The 18,743-nt window shown below is 41.1% G+C and overlaps 1 protein-coding gene across 1 annotated transcript in view; it reads left to right on the top strand.

Moving 5' to 3' along the window:
• The window catches only part of KCNH8 (potassium voltage-gated channel subfamily H member 8), a 355,081-nt gene extending 345,523 nt beyond the window's left edge, over positions 1 to 9,558 (top strand). Inside the window, exon 16 of the mRNA XM_054020303.1 lies at positions 8,838 to 9,558. Within this exon, the coding sequence (XP_053876278.1) occupies positions 8,838 to 9,545 (708 nt within the window). The 3' untranslated portion in view covers positions 9,546 to 9,558. The remainder of the gene's footprint in view (positions 1 to 8,837) is intronic.
• The last annotated feature ends 9,185 nt before the right edge of the window (positions 9,559 to 18,743 follow it).

Raw genomic sequence — 18,743 nt, 5'->3', positions numbered from 1 at the left:
ATCTGTCAGAGAAGGGATGTTAACACCACTGTAGCCAAATTCCAGCTTCGTTCATTACATTCTGCCTCTCCAGTTCATTTTAATTGGATATGGAATTCTGCTTCATTTCCTGTCCTGTTGTGCAGTGCTCTTGCATCATTGTTTATTACTGGAGATGACTAAATTAGAATGATAACTTTGTTACAAATATATGTATTACTATCAATTTGATCTTACTATGGATGAAAGGCACAAATCAATAAATTGAGTGTTACCTTGCATAAACTTATTTTTTTATATATATATCTATACACACAAAAATAAATTTAATACAAAAATTTTATCTGTAGAAAAATAAATTTAAGTTAATGCAGGGTCATTCTCATCACTTATCGAAGAGCTGCTCAGACAGCAGTAGAAAGGCAGAATTAAGAGAAACCTAGAAAACTGGGGGAGTAAGAGACAGTGAGGTGGGAGCAATGGTCTAAAAGCTGGGTAGAGGAAAAGCTTTTTAGTAGAGAAAGGTTACAGATACCTAGAAAGTAGCCAAAAAAGACAAATTAGTTTGGATAGAGAATATAAGAGACTATTTTAAGGTGGCACAATTTAGATTTAGTTAAGCAGGTAACGTTCTGAGACGTATATATTCACTAACAGTAGATCCTTGCTATAATGCCCTTCACAATAGTGAACCTTGGCCTATAGCAAATGTGGTCCCTGGATTCCACCACCAGCACTGCCCGCTGTGGTGGGGGGCTGAGAGTTCCTCTGGTCCCAGGAGTACAAGGGTTTGGGGAACTTGACAGCTCCTCCAGCCTGGGGCCATGGCGGGAGGCTGACGGGTCCTCCGGCCCCAGGGCCACCACTTGGGAAGAGACGCTCACCGCTCATTGAGCTGGTTTTATGTCGTCGATGGGAAAGCTCTCTCCTGTCAGCATAACATGGCTACATGAGCGCTCTTACAGTGGCACAGCTGTATTGGTACAGATGTGCCACTGTAAGCGTTAGTGTACACATGACCTAAGGCAGGGTTACAACTCCCTCCTGCTTGAATGGGCCATCACTGAGACGTATGATTTCATGATGACTTTTACTTCAAGTCCATAAAGCATCCTTTCACCATAAATACATTATTCCTTAAATGTTACCCATACATATATCTCACAATGACTATGAATCTCGACAAGTTACATGCTTTCTTTTGAACCCATAACAGAGTTCAAAAAAGAACTAGATAAATTCATGGAGGATAGGTCCATCAATGACTATTAGGCAGGATGGGCAGGAATGGTATCCCTAGCCTCTGTTTGCCAGAAGCTGGGAATGAGCAACAGGGGATCACTTGATGGTTACCTGTTCCGTTCATTCCCTCTGGGGCACCTGGCACTGGCCACTGTTGGAAGACAGGATACTGGGCTAGATGGACCTTTGGTCTGACCCAGTATGGCCGTTCTTATGTACCTTCCATGTTAAATATCCTGTAAGACAGATGTCTGGTGGTGTGAGTTTGTCAGGCTAGCACATCCCTCAGCCCACGCTGCTTCCCGCAGCCCCCATTGGCCAGGGACGGCGAACCGCGACCAGTGGGAGCTGCGATCAGCCAAACCTGTGGATGCTGCAGGTAAACAAACCAGCCTGGCCCACCAATGGATTTCCATGGCGGGCTGTGTGCCAAAGGTTGTCAATCCCTGATTTAACACATCAAGTATATGCGTTATTATTAAATGCAAAAAAGCTACATTAATGCAATACTAAGTTTGCATAATTAAAGTCACAAGGTCAAGAAAAACAAAACATTAAAGTTCGTAGAGCATTATCTTTGTGCATAATGGGACAGATTATCAGCTGGTGTAACATTGGCATAAATCTATTTGAAGTCTCAGAATCTCTCCCTGTGTTATGGTGTACATTTTACAACATAAATATATTTTAACCAGCATAACAACAACAGAAATAATGCTATTTATTTGCTGGATAGTCAAGTTCCTAACAATCTTGGTGTTCATTAAATAACAAACCTGTGAATGAGAAAGGACTAAAACTTTAATAAAACAAACTGGAGAGCATCTCTGGTGAACTGCTGCGCACAGCCATGCAGTGTTCTCGACCCCCTGCCTCCAGGGCACATCTCCAAATTCCTATGTTCATTATGCTGTCCTTTATGAGGGAGTCTCTCTAAATTATAATCTTTTACAAATATATCTCTACAAAGTGAACATTTTTGGAACCTTAAATGCTACATTTAAGTGATGCGACCACTTTTGGAAAATTGAATCATAAGCGAGTAGGTTACTTTAAAATATATATATATATATATATTTGCATTTAGTTTCCTTGGTTTTTTAACATAAAAGGAAAAAACAGAGGTACTTGTACTTAATAATATTTGTGTGTGTGTGTGTGTGTGTGTGTGTAGTTCACATCACACTTAAGAAAATGAAGTGTCTCTACCCTTGCTGCTGTTGCTCTGGAGATGGTTTTCTACCATTTTACATTTTGATAGGCGTAGAGTACCATCACAAAGACGTTTGTTCTTTAACCCTAGATTAGCATTTCCAGGATATTAGAGAATGCAACAAAAGTAGCAAATACCCTAAAATCTCAGCCCCTTCCCATGCTGATTTCTTTGTGAAGCCACGCAGGGGAGATGTGGCAAGACCTGAATGCCTGAGGGCCTGAATGCAACAGAAGAAATGGGGTTCTTTTGCATCATGGAAGAGGATTCCTGGACCTCATGCAGAGAGTCTCATCAGGTGTTCACTGGGGAGTAAAGCCACAGGAGTGAGTCTGTGACTATAACTGGATCCACGGGCCAGTTCCTCCACACACAATTTTCTCTTTTGAAAAAGTGGAAATACAGGAGAACAACAGCAAGGTGACCTTTTTCCTCTATGAAATTTGGTGCAGAAAGAGAGAACCCAGTGCTATTGAGACCTGAGTGGAAAGAAGCCTGAGGGAGACAATTGGACTAAATGTGAGTTTGGCACTGAAGGGAGTGGGGCCACTCAATGGTGGGTGCAGTAAAGATAGATATAAGGATAGCATGGTGGAAATGGCTCTGAACTGGATGCCCCAATCCTCTGGCTCAGCACTGGTGGAGACCAGAGTCAAACAGAGGGACATATTCCCCTCAGCTAGGAGTCACCTTCCTGTAAATTAGAGGAAGCTGATTGTTCCTCATGCATCCATGAGTTGTAGGACATAGTTGTGAGACAGGCTATAGCGACTGGCGATTCATTCATTAAAACTATCAATAGCTGGATATGTGGTGACCATTTGGCAATTTACCTATCAAGTGTGAATGGGGTAGATCTCATGAGACATCTAGCCAAAGTTTTAGTTAAGTCGGGGTGGAGTTCATGGTCACAGGACATGCTGGTAACTAGCATAGGGAAGTGTAGGAAAGAGGTCCTGGAAGCTAAACTTAGAATAAAGGGGAGGGGAGCATATATCCAGGACATCTCTAGTAGCTTCCTCTGATGTGATTTGGCTCCATATGCAGAGACAACTAGATGGGGAACCTCAAGCTCTCAACTACAGATGACGAGGTAGTTGTGTAAAGAGAAGGGCGTTACATTTATTAGAGATTGAAGCGCTTTGAGTGGGGGGAGGAAGGTGAAACTGAGCTGAAAGAGGAACAAGACTGTTGCATGGAGATTTCAAGTTTCATGATTTATTTCATCTAGGAGCTGGCAGAAAACTGCCAGATGAGGAGGAGCTCACAGGTCACATACAGACACAGGCTAGAGAGGTCAGTGATGCAAAAGTAACTCTGTATTTGGTAGTAAAAGTCAGGATAGAAATTAGAGCTGAGCTGGAGGAGGGACAGATTGAGATCTCAGAGATACATTCTAGGAAAGTACCTGCAAGTACTTAATTAAAAACCATCAGGATTATGTTTTGGTAAACGTGGTGCTCATGGCAGATAGCCACTGAACAGGCATACCAGAGGAAAGATCAATGACAGCATCCCCACACTGATCTGCCACTATGCTTTATTCTAAGTTGGAGTGGCCACCAGTTCAGTTTACGCATCCATTCAACCATTGCTCTATCGGCTGAAACTCCCAAAAGGGGAGACAATTAACACTGCGTGTGGTTTTGTTTTTTGTGATGGACACACATCGACCATAAGAGGAAAAGAACTGAAATGAGATGACTGTTTCAATTGGGCTACTCCATAGAACTGTGTGATGAAAGTCTTCTATAAAATTATCTTAGGTATTTGAAATTTGGATTTGTTCTGACTCAGCACAAACATTTCAAAAATTTTCAAAAGGGAAATCCCCAGGGTTCCCGACTCAGTCAGTCTGCCTGGCTAGCTGTCATGGGCCCTGGAAGCCCCAGTCTTGGAGCCAGTCCACTTAGTTGACTACCCTGGGACCATAGACCCTAGAAACCAAGGCTTGTGAGCTGACAAGAAATGAGGCAATTTTCAAAAGATTCTGTCAGAACCCAGCCTGGTTACAAGAGAAGACAGATGCTGCACCTCTGGAACAGTGTCAGCCAACTCCTCTGCTTTGTCAAACGCTAAGCTAACTTCTTCATTTTCTGTGGCATTCAGAAGGGAGGGATGGGAGACAGATGCTAGGGTGAGATAGGTGATCACAAGGGTGATAAAATACTGAAGGGAAATCAGAATTAAACCAGAACATTTGATCAAGAAATTGGAGGCTAACAAGACTCAAGGGCCAGATAGGAATGGCTATTAACATTTAAAAGTGTTAGTAATAATCGTCAGCTGACATTTATATAGAGCTGTTCACCAAAAAGTGCATTCAAATTTTCCCTAACAAAATGAATTTACTTGCTGTTGAAGTGCAGGGTCAAACAAGGCATCGTTACCCCAAAAATCAGACCCAAGGCACCCCATTTTCCTTACTTCAGCTAATGGTGACAGATCAGCACTACTGATGCTGGATAGCGCCTAGTGCTGAACAGCATTTTCAACACGCAGAGCAGCTGGAAAACCCCTTGTATCAGCATCTAACAGTATGTACACATAAACAGTCTAGTACTGGCAGTAAAGAAAAGCTTTCTATCCCATTGAAGTTGCAGGAGCGATTTGGATAATTACACTCTACCCCAGCCAAACTCAAGGTTGGCCATGACACCAGAAAGTGTCATGGAATCTATAATAACCACAAATGGCCAAAGCCTCATCTATTACATCTCATCTGAAAGACAGGAGAGACTGTTATGTTGGCAGATACTAATGCTATGCGAGAGCATTGCTGCAGAACTGTCTCAAACAGAAAGTTGGCCCTCACGAACTCACACCATTTCTGCTGCACTCTTTGGTTCCTCTTGGTTTTTCCCCATATCGGAAAACATTGCAGAATTCTGCAGTAACTGTTCCAAATTTGGCATCTTATAGTAGCTTTACAGCACTCGGGTGGTTTGTTGCTGTAGATGCTCTATTTTTATAAAGGTCTCCCATCCAAACTGATCAGGCCCAACCTTCTGTAGTTTATGGACTCCAATGATTTTAGCAGCCCAATATTACATGCCAACAGGGAAGATGCAGAAAATGACAGCCCTACTGTGTAAACTCGATGTCAGCAGTGAACAAATTACAAATTCCTAATTTAACAAAGGAGGTCTCTGCTCTGATTTTACCAACGGGAGATTATGCCTAACAAAATTTGTTGCAGAAGTAATACCCAAAAGCTCTGAAACTACTTATGCTACAGAGACCTATTTAGAAGCTCATACAAGGCTAATCTATCAATGAATGTTGCTGTATAGGGAACAAGCTACTTATCAAAAAATGTAGAAAGAAGTGGCTCATATATCAAAGATACTTGTGTTCTGAAACAGCTTGTTATGCTAGGTCAGACCTGTCACAAGGATTAATATTAGGACTGATTTTTTCCCCTTTATTTCAATGAACTGGAAGGAGGGATATGCTAAAGAATAATAAAATAAAAAATGCTGTTGGAAGGGGAAGAGGAAAAGTTGAAACCAAGATTAAGAAGAAATATAATTCTAGATGTTGTCTTACAGCCTCTGAAGTTCAAGCAACCTATGTTCACATAAGGGGAAATTAAACTCCTTACCCACCGCCATGAACAAAGCCCTAGTAATGGGGCTGTGAGCTGGGAACTCAGCAGGGTATAAGGAGCAAAATTCATCCCTGAGCAGGTGCTGACCCTGCCTCTCCCTCAATGGCTGCTACCACTATCCACCAGCTAAAGTAGAGGACCCATGGCCTCCTCACCCACCACTTCCCAGTATTCCCTGCCATACCCACATATTTGGAAGCAGGTTGTGTACCAGCTCATGGTTGCAAAAGAAGTCCAGGAGCCACTGAAGGGCTGCTTTATTCCAAATCTACAGAAAACCCAGACACTCCTTTGGAGGTCTGCATCACAAAGGGGCTTTTCATGGGTGCTCTTTTCACAGGTGAATTTGATTCATTAACCTAGTTCTACCACATTTCTGTGGGCTTTCATCCCTCACATTCTCTCTGAAATTCAAGCAGATCTGTTTTATACCTGAGCAGCCTATCGACTGTCTGTTGAACCTTGTTATATGTTGATGTAAAGCTGCCAGAGAAGCCATTTGCAATGCAGACCAAGTTTTTAATTGGTTGTACAAAACTCAATTAGGCTACATATCCTTGACTTTTAGCTACTAGTACCTTATTAATTAACTATATATATACATATACATACATACACACACACACACACACACACAATTAGGTCATTCATTTAACAAATCTGTCATTTGTCAGCTGTCAGACTAGACTCTCCTCTACTTCTGACCAGTTCTTATTTCCCATCAAGCAGAATCATAAAAGCAAAGAGCCTCCCTTTTTAAAATGGAAATGTGATCACTACAAAAAATATAAAATGCAGAGAAAGGACTTAACCTAAATATGCTTTGTACTTTCCTTCCAAATTTCCTATGCTCCTACATCTTGTAGCTGTAGAAAAAGTACAGTGGATGATCCTAATACTGCCAAAGCCAGCCTGAAGTGCCCTCTTCAATGGATTTCCTGTAACTGTCTTCACAATGGTGAAGATTGTATTTCTGGTTATAAAAAAGTTAAGTTGCATAAGTCACCTAACTAATTCATGGTCTCTTTAGTATGGGGCAAAGCAAGTACAGCTAGATTATCCTTTTCTATTTTTGACAGGTGGGTGTATCCTTCTGAAAAGAAATGTGCAGTCATGTCTTGCTTTCAACAGATTACTTCCACTAACATCACTTTGATGAATTGTGTGTGTTTATTTCCACAGGCATAATGACAATAATCTGATATAAAATAGATTGATTAACTGACACTGGTGGCAAAGCCAATTCATATTTTCCCCCTCAGCGTGTTCATTTCCCTTTATTATTAAAAATAAAGACCTAGCTTTAACTCCCTAAAAATCTTTCCCTTAAAAAAATACTAACAAAACATGAATTGGTCCTTTCATTGCTTGCCTTAAGCTTTTAATTTTCCTAATGAATGTCTTTACCTCCGAACATCACCCTATTTGCCAAAAGAAGCTTATTAACCTGTAGGCCTGATTCTGCTCACAACGGGAGTTTTGGATGGATGTGCCCTATATTTCTATTAGATGTTCTCAAGTAATATTAATTTGTTATTATCAACAACTTCAATAAGGTGCATTACCTCTTAATGAATGGAAAAGAAACATTAAATTGAAAACATGATTAACACTTGGTGATGCCCTAGAATAATCTCTCTCATCAAATGCCCTCTCTGGCAAAGGCCCCTTTTCATCAACATTTCCCAAACAAAAGCTGTGACTACAGCTGTGCAAACATTTCCAATGAAACATGCAGCTACACTAAACCCATGTTTTGGAGTTTGGATTCCAATTTGTAACTCAGGCTTAACTTCATTAAATAATTTGTTAAATTTCCTGAACCTTTATCTCAAATTTGGGTATAGTCTATAGCAAACCTAGGCCTGTTATATATAGCAAGCCATTACTGAGCATTCTTAGAGACAGGCCTAATTTTTTAGAAGTGACTAGGGCGTTTCAGTGCCTCTATTTTTTGGGTACCAATTTGAGCTACCTTGAAGAAGAGATCTGCTTTTCGGAGAGCCAGGCACTCAGCACTTTCTAAAGCTCAAGGAACCTTTAAGACATCTGAAATTGGGGACTAAATAACTGACACTTAAAATCATTAGTCACTGCTTAAAATTTAGATCATGGATTTCTTTATAGTTAAAATGAAGAAGGTAACACCATTTCTTGCATAAATCTTTGTATACATTTTCAAAAGGATTCATCTCGGCAGCCTTCATCAGTATTAATATTTCCATATCATTCATGTTTATATTTCAGACTTTTTCTCTTCCTTTTTTTTTTTAAATGTAACCAGGAATGTTTTAATCTTTGCTGTTAGAAGGATATTGTTGCCACAAGAAATCATTTCCGCCCCACACCTCCGGTTTGAACCTGCAGCCATTTTTATATGTGGAACTTGTTTAAAAGCAATTGGAGTTTTCAGTGTAAACAGATTCCAGAATCTGCTTTTATTGGGTTTGTCTATTTTAAGCTAGATCTATTTTTCACCTGATCTCACTGTTACATTTGCTTTTTATGTTTCAGTATTAGTGAAGGAAGTAAGCAATACATATAATAAAATGTATGTGTATAACGTAAGGAGATGCAAACTAAAATGGAAGGACTGTTTCCAATACATCACTTCTCTGCTTAGTTAAATAATATTTCTTTCTAAGCAAAGATACTGTATGAGACTAGGCTGATACCTTTATAAAAGAGTGCCTTTTATCAAGCCAGAAAAGGAAATTACAGTGTATTTCAGATGTGTTTGTAAACCATTTATCTACACATACTTTAACTTACTTTTTTGCCTTGCCTCGGCAGGTCGCTACTTTAACTCAAGAGGTCTCACAATTAAGAAAGGACATGAAGAACGTGATGCATCTTCTGGAAAACTTATTGACATCACAGAAGCCTCCAGGGTTCTGTGCAGTGCATGGCACATCTGTGAGTCCTACATTGGAAAGCTTACAGCCTAGAATGACTTGGACTACACATCAACCTTGTATGCATATGCAAGCTGGGAATATTACTTGCACCAAAGCACAACTTTGCCATGGTAACACGACTCCTGACATTTGGCACAAGGATCCATCTTCTGTAGGGAGCAGTCCCCAAAGAACTGAATCCCATGTTCAAAATTCTATGGACAGTGAATTTTATTATACTTCAGGCCTTGAATATTCACCTTCCTGCTATCAGGTAAATCAGAAGGATAATTTGCAGTTTTTAAGATGCACCTCTCCATATTCAGATACTACCTTGACTCCTCTTCAGTCTATTTCTGCAACTCTTTCTTCCTCAGCATCCTCCTCCTCAGAGACTTCACTGCACCTTGTGCTCCCCAGCAGATCTGAGGAAAGTAGCTTTAGCCCAGGAGCAGTCAGTTCACTAAGCTTTGAGAACTTGCCAGGATCTTGGGACCTTGAAGGAACAACAGGAGCAGTTTCTGCACAAACCTCTGAAGATTTCCCACTAGATGTTGTGACAAGCACAATGGATATTAAAGATAACCAAGCCATAAATGTATAACGATAGACCAATAAGTGGTATTCAAAGCATGTTCCACAGCTGCCAGTTTAAAACTTAACCAGTACTGCATGACTGCTTTGTATTGCCTTTTCTCTGGTCATCATGGAGACTTGCTAACATGAAAAAATCAGATTTTTAGAAAGCAAGTGGATATGATAAGATATAACCAGTTCATACAGTAGGAAACAATTTCTAGATTCTAGAAGCATGTTGAAAAGCATTTTGTATACACAGATATAACTTATGGTCTGTTTGGCAGACTTTTGTGATAGTCCAAAAGACCCTGAGGGTCAGAGCAGCTGGAAGTCTAGGACAAAAGAACTGTCATCGGAGGTTTTTGTTGCTTGAAGCAAAGGCTTTTCCTGAGTGCCTGATTGTTGTTCTCAAACAATATCCGTGGCACTGTTTGCTTCAGGTGATCATGGCTCCTGCTGGTTTATTTGTCAGTTCCGTGAAGGCAATGGGGCAATTATCGCTGCATGTCATCTCCTAGACAATCAACCAAATAGAATTGGTAGAGAGTGGTTAGTAGTCGCATGGTATTTGTCATGTAAATGAAACCTCTTTATTTATCAACAAATACTATTTTTATATACTTGGTATGAAATCTGTACCTGGAACTATTTCAAATATTTATAAGAAGAATAAGGATTTCTTTTCATTTTGTAAAAGCTTGCAGTTTTAACAAGAAATGCACTATCATCATGTAGTAGATCAAACTATTTATTGTTAAGACTATGTAGTTTAAAACTGGATCCCCCTTTATCTGCATGCTGTTTGCAATGAATGTATCCATGCTGGAGGAATAAAAATAAAAGGTAATATTTTATTTAAAAAAATAAACCTGGAATGTCAAGTCAGATATTAGTATTTTAACCTGTGAACTGTGCTATGCTAATGATATTCAGTGCCCTAGTTTTGTCTTATAGCATTGTATTATCGCCTCTATTGTTAAAACTGGTTCAGCGCTTCAATATAATCTCTATTTTCAGGGGGTTAATACCTTTTGGCCAACAAAATTCAATGAGAACTGAAAATTGGCAGGTAGAATTGTAAATTAAGAGCAATATTTTTTAAACAAATTTAAAAAAATATTTAGGCTATTTTAATCAGCAAGAAAAGAAGGAGTGAATAATAATCTTGAACTGTTATATTTATCTATTGGTTTGTACTTGTATACCTAAAAATAGCTTTGATCTTTAGAAAAAATTAAATTTGGCAAGTGATTTTGTCCATAAAATTGTTTAATTGCTTTTGGTATTTTCAAACAATATTTTTTTAATGCTCAATATATTAACACTTTGAATAGTGACTGTGCATGCATAGCAACTACTTTTCATGGAGATTTTTATATGAAATTTTAAGATGAATAGTATATAGCATAAGTACATGTTCATAGCAAATCTACGTAATTATACATTCTTTATAACCTTCGATTATTTTTAAATAAGGAAAAAATACTGTGAAATTATTTTTAAAAAATAATGCATCAAATCCAGCAATCCTTATCAAGATGAAACTCCCATTGACTTCACGTTTAATCACAATTTTGATTTCACTGGGAGTTTTATTTGAGTAAGAACCTCAGGCCTGAGTCCACTGTTAGGGAGCACAACTTCACCCTGATACTCTGTGTTTAACTCACATCATTCCACATTATTAATCTCGCTGGTGTAAATTCAGAACAAAGAGTCAGCATTTAATTTTGAATGGCTTGACTTTTGTCAGTGTCAGACCTTTAACATGGTTGTTTCTAAGTAGTTTTTTCTATTGAAATATTGGGTTAATTTGAAGTTAAATACAGAAGCAAGCATGAAACGAGCTACATATAGAACAGATTAGATAGAGAGAGAGAGAATAAGGTAATTGGTAGAATATATAATAATGTATGTCTACAGCATTTTGTGGGACTAGATTATCCCATTCTTTGACAATGCCCATAGAAAGATAACTTACTTTAAAAATTCTTTAAGGCTTTTATGCAGAGGAAGGAAAGGGGAGAGATTTTAAGACCGCAGTCCCACAACAGACTGATAGTAGCATGGGCCAGTGCTATTTAGATCAGCCTTAACATCAGTAGAAATTTGCTACTACTTTAATTCACCCCATCCCCCAGCTCCCTACATGATTTGTAGCCGAGTCCTTAGAATACACTGTTCATACAGAGCAGCTATCACTGACTTAGGAGCTCGCAACATAGCTGCCCCACATCTTAATTCTTCACTCTTTTGTTCCCCTTCATGCTGCATAAGGAGAACGGAGCACTAGACCCACTGTTCAAAATAGGCACATTTCATTTCTACAATAGTTTGTCCAGTATTTGGAAAGTTCCATTTATCCCGTACCCCAGTCACTGATTCACAGCACAGATACACTGCCTTCGCAGTTCCTATCAACATCACCTGAGTCCAATTACAGATTCAAGACAGTCTTGCCTCTTTCATTTTATAAGTGTGTAGATATATATATACACACACACACACACACACACACACACACTGTAGAATGCAAAGTCGAGGAGTTCTGCATAATTAGCAGGGATTCACTACTGTGCATTGGACTCCAGCAAGATAAGGGAATGCAAGTGCAACAACTGAAAGCAAATGAAACTCAGCAGATCTGTCACAAGCTACTCTTTGTTTCTGAAGATGTAAAATGTATCACAAACAAAGCTGACAAACATTAGTTCCATCAGTGGTTCTCAAACCAGGGCTGGCGTTAGACTTGCTAGGGCCCAGGGCTGAAGCCTGAGCCCCACCGCCAGGCTGAAGCCAAAGCCCAAGGGCTTGAGCTGTGGGTGGTGGGTCTTGGGCTTGGGTTTCGACTTCAGCCCCACCACTTGGAGCATCCTCGCTCAGGCTACTGCCTCACTGCCTGAGGCTGAAGCTCTCGGGCTACAGTTACAGCCCGGCATGGAGGGTGAGGGTTATGTAATTTTTGTTGTCAGAAGCGGGTCGTGGTCTAGTGAAGATTGAGAACCACTAGTTCCATTATCCTGATAATAATACCAAAGAACTTGTTTTAGCATGTCCTAGACAGCAAAGAGCAGTGTTAAACTGGTGGGGATAGTGCCCCCAGGGAAAGGCTAGAGGATGGACCATTTGGTGCATGATAAGTAACCAGAAATAATTCCAGTGTGAGACTAACCTAGGGAAATAGAAAAGTGTAATTAGAAGGGTGTTTCAAGCGTGATGTCACTTATACAGTGATTGAAATTTGTATTATTAAAAAAAAGCAAGAAAAGACTTGCATATCAAGCAGGGTTTATTCTGGAAATGTTTGGAATTGAGACATTGTCCCACCAAAGCCAAAACAAAATAGGGGTTAAAATGTGAAAATATTGGACATGGCCAAATCTGATGGGCCAAACCTTTTGGAATGGAGCAGGAGTCCTAGCTGCCAGGTACTGTTAGCACAAATGGAGTAGTTCTATGGACAGGGTCACCCTAGGCATTTATTACTATTAAACACCCTTCTAAAACACCTGTCACTGTAATAGCCAAATGCTCTCCTAATCTAGGGTTGCCAACCCTTCAAGATTGGCCTGGAGTCTCCAGGAATTAAAGATTAATCTTTATTAAAGATTGTCATGTGATGAAATCTCCAGGAATACAGCCAACCAAAATTGGCAACCCTATTAGGTGCTCAAGATGGATTTCAGTGCTAGTGTTCCTAAATTTTCTCTTCCAACTTCAGCAGTTTATTGTAACTTTTTTTTGAACTAAACTTTACAAAAATAAAATAATTCAAATCTATTTTGTCTTATGTTTGTTCTTCATTCTCTCTTCCCCTCACTTCATTTTTTTCTTACACTTTCTATGCTTGTTGTTTTCATCTCTTTTAGTGACTTCCCCATACTCTTATTTTTCTATACAATACAATAATTCTTCCCTCACTACTATTCAGTTTCCTGTGTTCTGCCCTTCAGTCATTCTCGTCTTCCCCAACAATATTACCCTTTTTCCTGTCTCACACATCCCCTCACACTCTCCCATCATTCTTCCTCACTCATTTAAATCAGACATATTTTCCTGTTTTCCCCAAGTCTGTTAATTTAAACAATTCTCTCTGTAACAGTCACCACTGAAGAAAGTGGATACGGACCCTAGTCATGTGATAGGCCAAAGTTTATAATCCTATGTCATATAGCAAGGTCCAGGAGATAAACCATGGGTCTCTTAAAGCAGCTCTTTTACAGGTCACCTATGCATTATATTGGGTTCTTGCCACATTTATTCCAAAACAAATCTGGTCTTTGCCATTTGTTCACCATTGCATTCTATCTTTAAGCCTTAGTATGCATTTTTAAAGAGATGCACTTATGTTGTTTCACTAGTTAGTAACATATTAATTAAGCAAACAGTTTTCACTAGCCCTGCAAATACCCATTGATGTTTGCAAAGCCCAAGTCCATTTCTTGCAATACCCTTGTTTTGGCCTGGCTATCACTTAACTGCCACAAATAATTTGGCCTCTAATTAGTCCATTTGTTAACTGTGCACAAGATTTAATTGTATTAGGCATGTCTGTAACATACTAGTCAATTGTCTCAGTTGTTTCTTGTTTAAAAAAAAAAAGTGTCCTTCCTGAGTGTCATTCTTGGCTGGATCAATGTATTGACATTTTAAATGTCTTTGTCTAGCAGTTTGTCCTGTGCATATTTTTAGTGGAATGTACTGTAGATCTTCAATCCTCTAGCCCTACCATGTAGGAGTGTGCAGGATTCACCTTCTACAGGTTCTCTTCAATACCATTTGCTTCCAAAAACAAATATGTGCAGTTGGTTCACCCATCTCCTTCTATGTTATGGAGTTCAGGGGATGGCATTTGCTCCATTTTTGCCAAAGATTTAAATTTTTTGTCTGCCACCTTATCTTAAAACACCAGTCGTTTACTGCATATTTTTTTCTCTCTTTCTGCCGTGCGGAGAGAACCTCACATAGTAGAGATCACTGACTGCAGCAGCTATGGTTACACTCACGTTAAACTCAATTTTCCCTCTCAAACAAAAATATCAACTCCGCCTTCTCAAACAAAGTCCCCCAACACAGGAAATGATCTACCCCAAACAAATCAAAGAATCCCTCCTAATTGATATCTCCCCTAAGAAGCAAGTGCCCCGAAAACAAAGGATCACTCCCAAATTAAGCGAACAATCCGCAAACAAAAAAATCAGTCTAATCCCACCAAAGCAAAAATCATTTTAAAAAATCCTAAAACAAAAATCATTCTCCCTTGCCCTCAACTACTTTGACTTCCTCTGTACTTTGTTTAGGGTGACCAGACAGCAAATGTGAAAAATCGGGACGGGGTGGTGGGTAATAGGAACCTATATAAGAAAAAGACCCCAAAATCGGGACATCTGGTCACCCTAACTTTGTTGAAGGCTTTCCTTCACAGTTGGCTTGCATTCTGTCTACCAGACAGCCCTCCAACCAGCCTTGTTTGCTAACAAAGAGGTGTGGCTTCTGGTTAGAGCTGCACCAGGACCAGATGTTTCAGGTTGCTCTCCAATCCGGGGGGCATGTTTTCGACTGAACAAAATGTTTTATTCAACCCAAAACAAACTGTTTCATTTAGTTTAAGCTGAATGCTTTTTAAATAAAATTGAAGCAGATTTACAAACACAGTCATTTTGAATTAAAAAAGAAACCAAAACATTTGGTTTTGAAAATGTCAGGACACAATGTTTTGGTTGTTTTGGAATGTGTGAGATTGTTTTTCCAACTGAAACAATTTGGCAAATCCCAGACGTTTTGCTTCACCTGAATCTGCATTTTTCAACAAAAGAAAGTTTTGTCCAAAACAATTTCACCCATCTCTAAGGCTGGTGGCTGCCCTCCTCCTACGTCCTTCAGCTCAGGTGAGTCCTCTGTCCCACTACTGTGGCCTCACAGGAAGCAATGACAGCAACACTCTGTACTGCGAACACCACTGAAAGAGGGCAGCAGCTTTCTGCTTCAAAGACACAGAGATAGCTGCAAGGGAGCTCCAAGCAGAGGGGAGAGCCTGTCAGTTTCAAGGGCATAGGGTTGCCAGGTTTACATGGACGTATTCCTGGAGGTTTCCTCACATGACATCATCTTTAATTAAAGATGAATCTTTAATTCCTGGAGACTGCAGGACAATCCTAGAAAGTTGGCAACCCTAGGCACAGGCCACTCATTAACAGCACAAGAGGATTTTATTTTGGTAACTTTAACCTGTGCTTAGGTTGGCCAGGGATCTTCCAGGAGCCTTCCCAGTATCTCTACAGGCCAGTCTGATTATTTAAAACAGAAGACTGGTTTCAATCGGAAGGAATGCCACTGCTTCTGGGAGCCGCGCGGAGCCACTGCACGCACAGAGCGGGGCAAGCCCCTGACCCGGCTCTCTGGCTGAAGTGCCAGACTGGGGCAAGTCCCGGACCCCGTTCCTGGTGGGAGCTCGGGGCCAGATTAAAACATCTGAAGGGCCGGATGCGGCCCCTGGGCCATAGTTTGTCCACCCCTGCTATAGGTAGAATAAGAGCTAAGGAATTCCAGTTTGACAGCTTCATCGTGCCAAATGCTAGAGCATCTGGTTTCCTATTCCAAAGCCTTTGCACAGTAGGCTTCGATTTATTACAAACTCCCCAATAATTCTTGTGTAAAAGAAAAATTACCAAGGTTATTAAAAAAAAGGCGAGATGTAAGCCACCCACTTGCAGAGCAGCCACCAAGAAAAGAAACTAACTGGGCTGCAACCATTGATTATTTAGGTAAACATATTGATCACTTTTCTGACTGAAGGAAGTGTAAAAACAGATCATAAGACCGCATGCGCGTGTACACACACACACACACACACACACACCACCCCCCGCACCCCCCCCCCAGGCTGCAATCACAAGACCCGGGCATGTTTCATTTTCAGTAAAAATGAAATGTAAGAATTTAAAAGAATATTGCCCTACCCCAGGGCCATAACATACCTTCTTCGTTAAGCATAACTCATCACTCACTTCAACAGGGAGTTGTGCTTAGAAATGAATGGCATCATCCGGGCCCTAGTTAGTTATTTGCATTACTGTAATGCCTGAAGGCCCCAACAGAGGCCATTGCCTCACTGTGTTAGGTGCTGTACAAACGCATCATACGAAACAGTCCCTGGCCCAAAGCGCTTTCAGTCAAACGAGACAAGACACAGTGGGAGGAAGAAGGGAGGTACAGAGAGGTGAAGTGACTTGCCCAGGGTCACACAGCAGTCAGTGGCAGAGGCAGAAATAGTGCCCTTGACTTCCCGTCCAGTGCTCGAGCCCACTAGCCCACAGTGCCTTTGCTTAGCATTGTTGGATTCTCAAGCTACCATACCATGCTGGTTAAAATTAAAGCCAACTGGGTGCCTAGCTTTTAAAATTCTGGGCCTAAGATTTGCAACTGTGGAGTGACCAACAGGCCTTTTGATAAAGTGGAGCATGTGGCTTTACAGCTGGCAGCTTTATTCGATTGGGTGTCTTTGTAGGGGGGAGCGAGCTATTTCTCAGCTCAGCAGGACGGCTGGCACTGGCTGCAGTTAGGAAATTGTTTCAAAATTCAGGTGAAACAAACATCTGGCATGGTCTATGGACCTCGCAGCAGGCTGATTTTCTGCTTTACGCAGCAATATGACCTACTTGCCAGAAGGTGTCCAGAAGTGCAGCTGAGGCAAGGAACAGCGTTCTAGAGACAGAAAATGAATCTCAGCCATTAATATCGACCTAGTCCAACTGTGTCCATTGTGCAAAATAGGTTATTTGTAAGCGAATCATACAGGAAGATTATCCCTGCTCAGCACTGCAATGCCTGCACAGCCTGTACCAGCAGCACCTGTTCAGCGACTGTCTATGGCTGAAAACAGGTGCCTGATCGATGCCTGGAAGCGTGCCTATTAATTAACCTTTTCAAGATACTGTATGAAAGTGGGACTCTCTGAAGGGCCTGCCTAGGCGGCTCCTCACAGCTGCATGCTGCATGTTAGGCAGGCCTGCGCACCACCCGCAGAGACCCAATGAATTGCCGCCTTCAGAAGAAGCACACAAACCTGCACAATGGTACCTAACGTTGCCACGGTCGGGCTTGGCAGCAGCATGACTTGGGCAGCCTCTTCTAGGCAGAGGCTAGGCATTTATTAGCACTTGAAATGTGCTGTGCAATCTATGTATCAAACTGCTGCAACTGCCACTGCTCCATGCCGGTGGCACAGAAAGGGGAGGCCTGGGTGGCTCTCACAGGCCATGGAGTCACAGAGGCGGGGAGGGGCACCTAAGCCACGGCTCAGACACTTTTTGGCCTAGCCAAACCCTAGTAGCAACGTGCCCCCCACGCACCAGGTCGCAATGCCATTCACTCAGCCTTGGAGAGGGATAAATATAGGAGTTCCTGGCCACAGGGTTCAGCCTGCTGGTGGGGGCACTTAAGAGGGGACGAGAGGCCAGGTGTGGGGCAAATCTATCCCCCACACACACTTTAAAGGGTGCTCCATAGCCTCTGGTTCCTATTAAATAAAAGTAGCCCACATCCTTCCCCTCCTCTCGGTCTTCTCCCACGCCCGCTGTCCTGCCCCAGCTAGCCGCACAGAGACTCCAGGACCAGGCTTGAACCAGAAAGAGGGAGCTGGCACTTGGAAACATGTGTGTTCTAGTTAAAAATTAAACTTTTATTATACCAGCAACTTTTTAAAAAAAATTAAAAGACTGAAAAAAACCAACAATATATTCCTCTTCCAGGCCTCTAACACAGCCTGGTTGTGAGACGATGTTCTTTGCCACTAACGTTAATGTAGCTGGAAGAAACTGGAATGAGCTTTCACTTTCAGCAGTAAATCCATTGCAATGGAGTAACCAAAAAGGAGACTGGGGCTCACCATGTGTGTCTGTAGTTGAAGGCTGGGTGAAAAACTTACATGTACACTTTAGCAACCTGAATGGAACCTCAAAGGGACATCAGGAAGACACTCTGCATGACATGGCTTGAATGTTAAATAGTTGCTTTATTAAAATAATCAGTTTAGTTTTCTAGGAACCAAGTCCTTTCATGTTAATACCCAGCATACACTATGTGTGTTTCCAAAATGTGAAACATACACAGGCAGACTACAAGAGCTGAAGTCACAGAAGCATCGACAGACTTTGTTTTGGACTCTCATGTCTGGTAACGTCATGGCCAGAGCACGGTTGCTGTACATACAAGTCAGTGATGC

This window comes from Malaclemys terrapin, chromosome 2, assembly GCF_027887155.1.
Source record: "Malaclemys terrapin pileata isolate rMalTer1 chromosome 2, rMalTer1.hap1, whole genome shotgun sequence".
NCBI classification, from domain to species: Eukaryota; Metazoa; Chordata; order Testudines; family Emydidae; genus Malaclemys; species Malaclemys terrapin.
The sequence above is the reverse complement of the archived record's forward strand: the minus strand, read 5'-3'. Positions and strand labels throughout refer to the sequence as shown.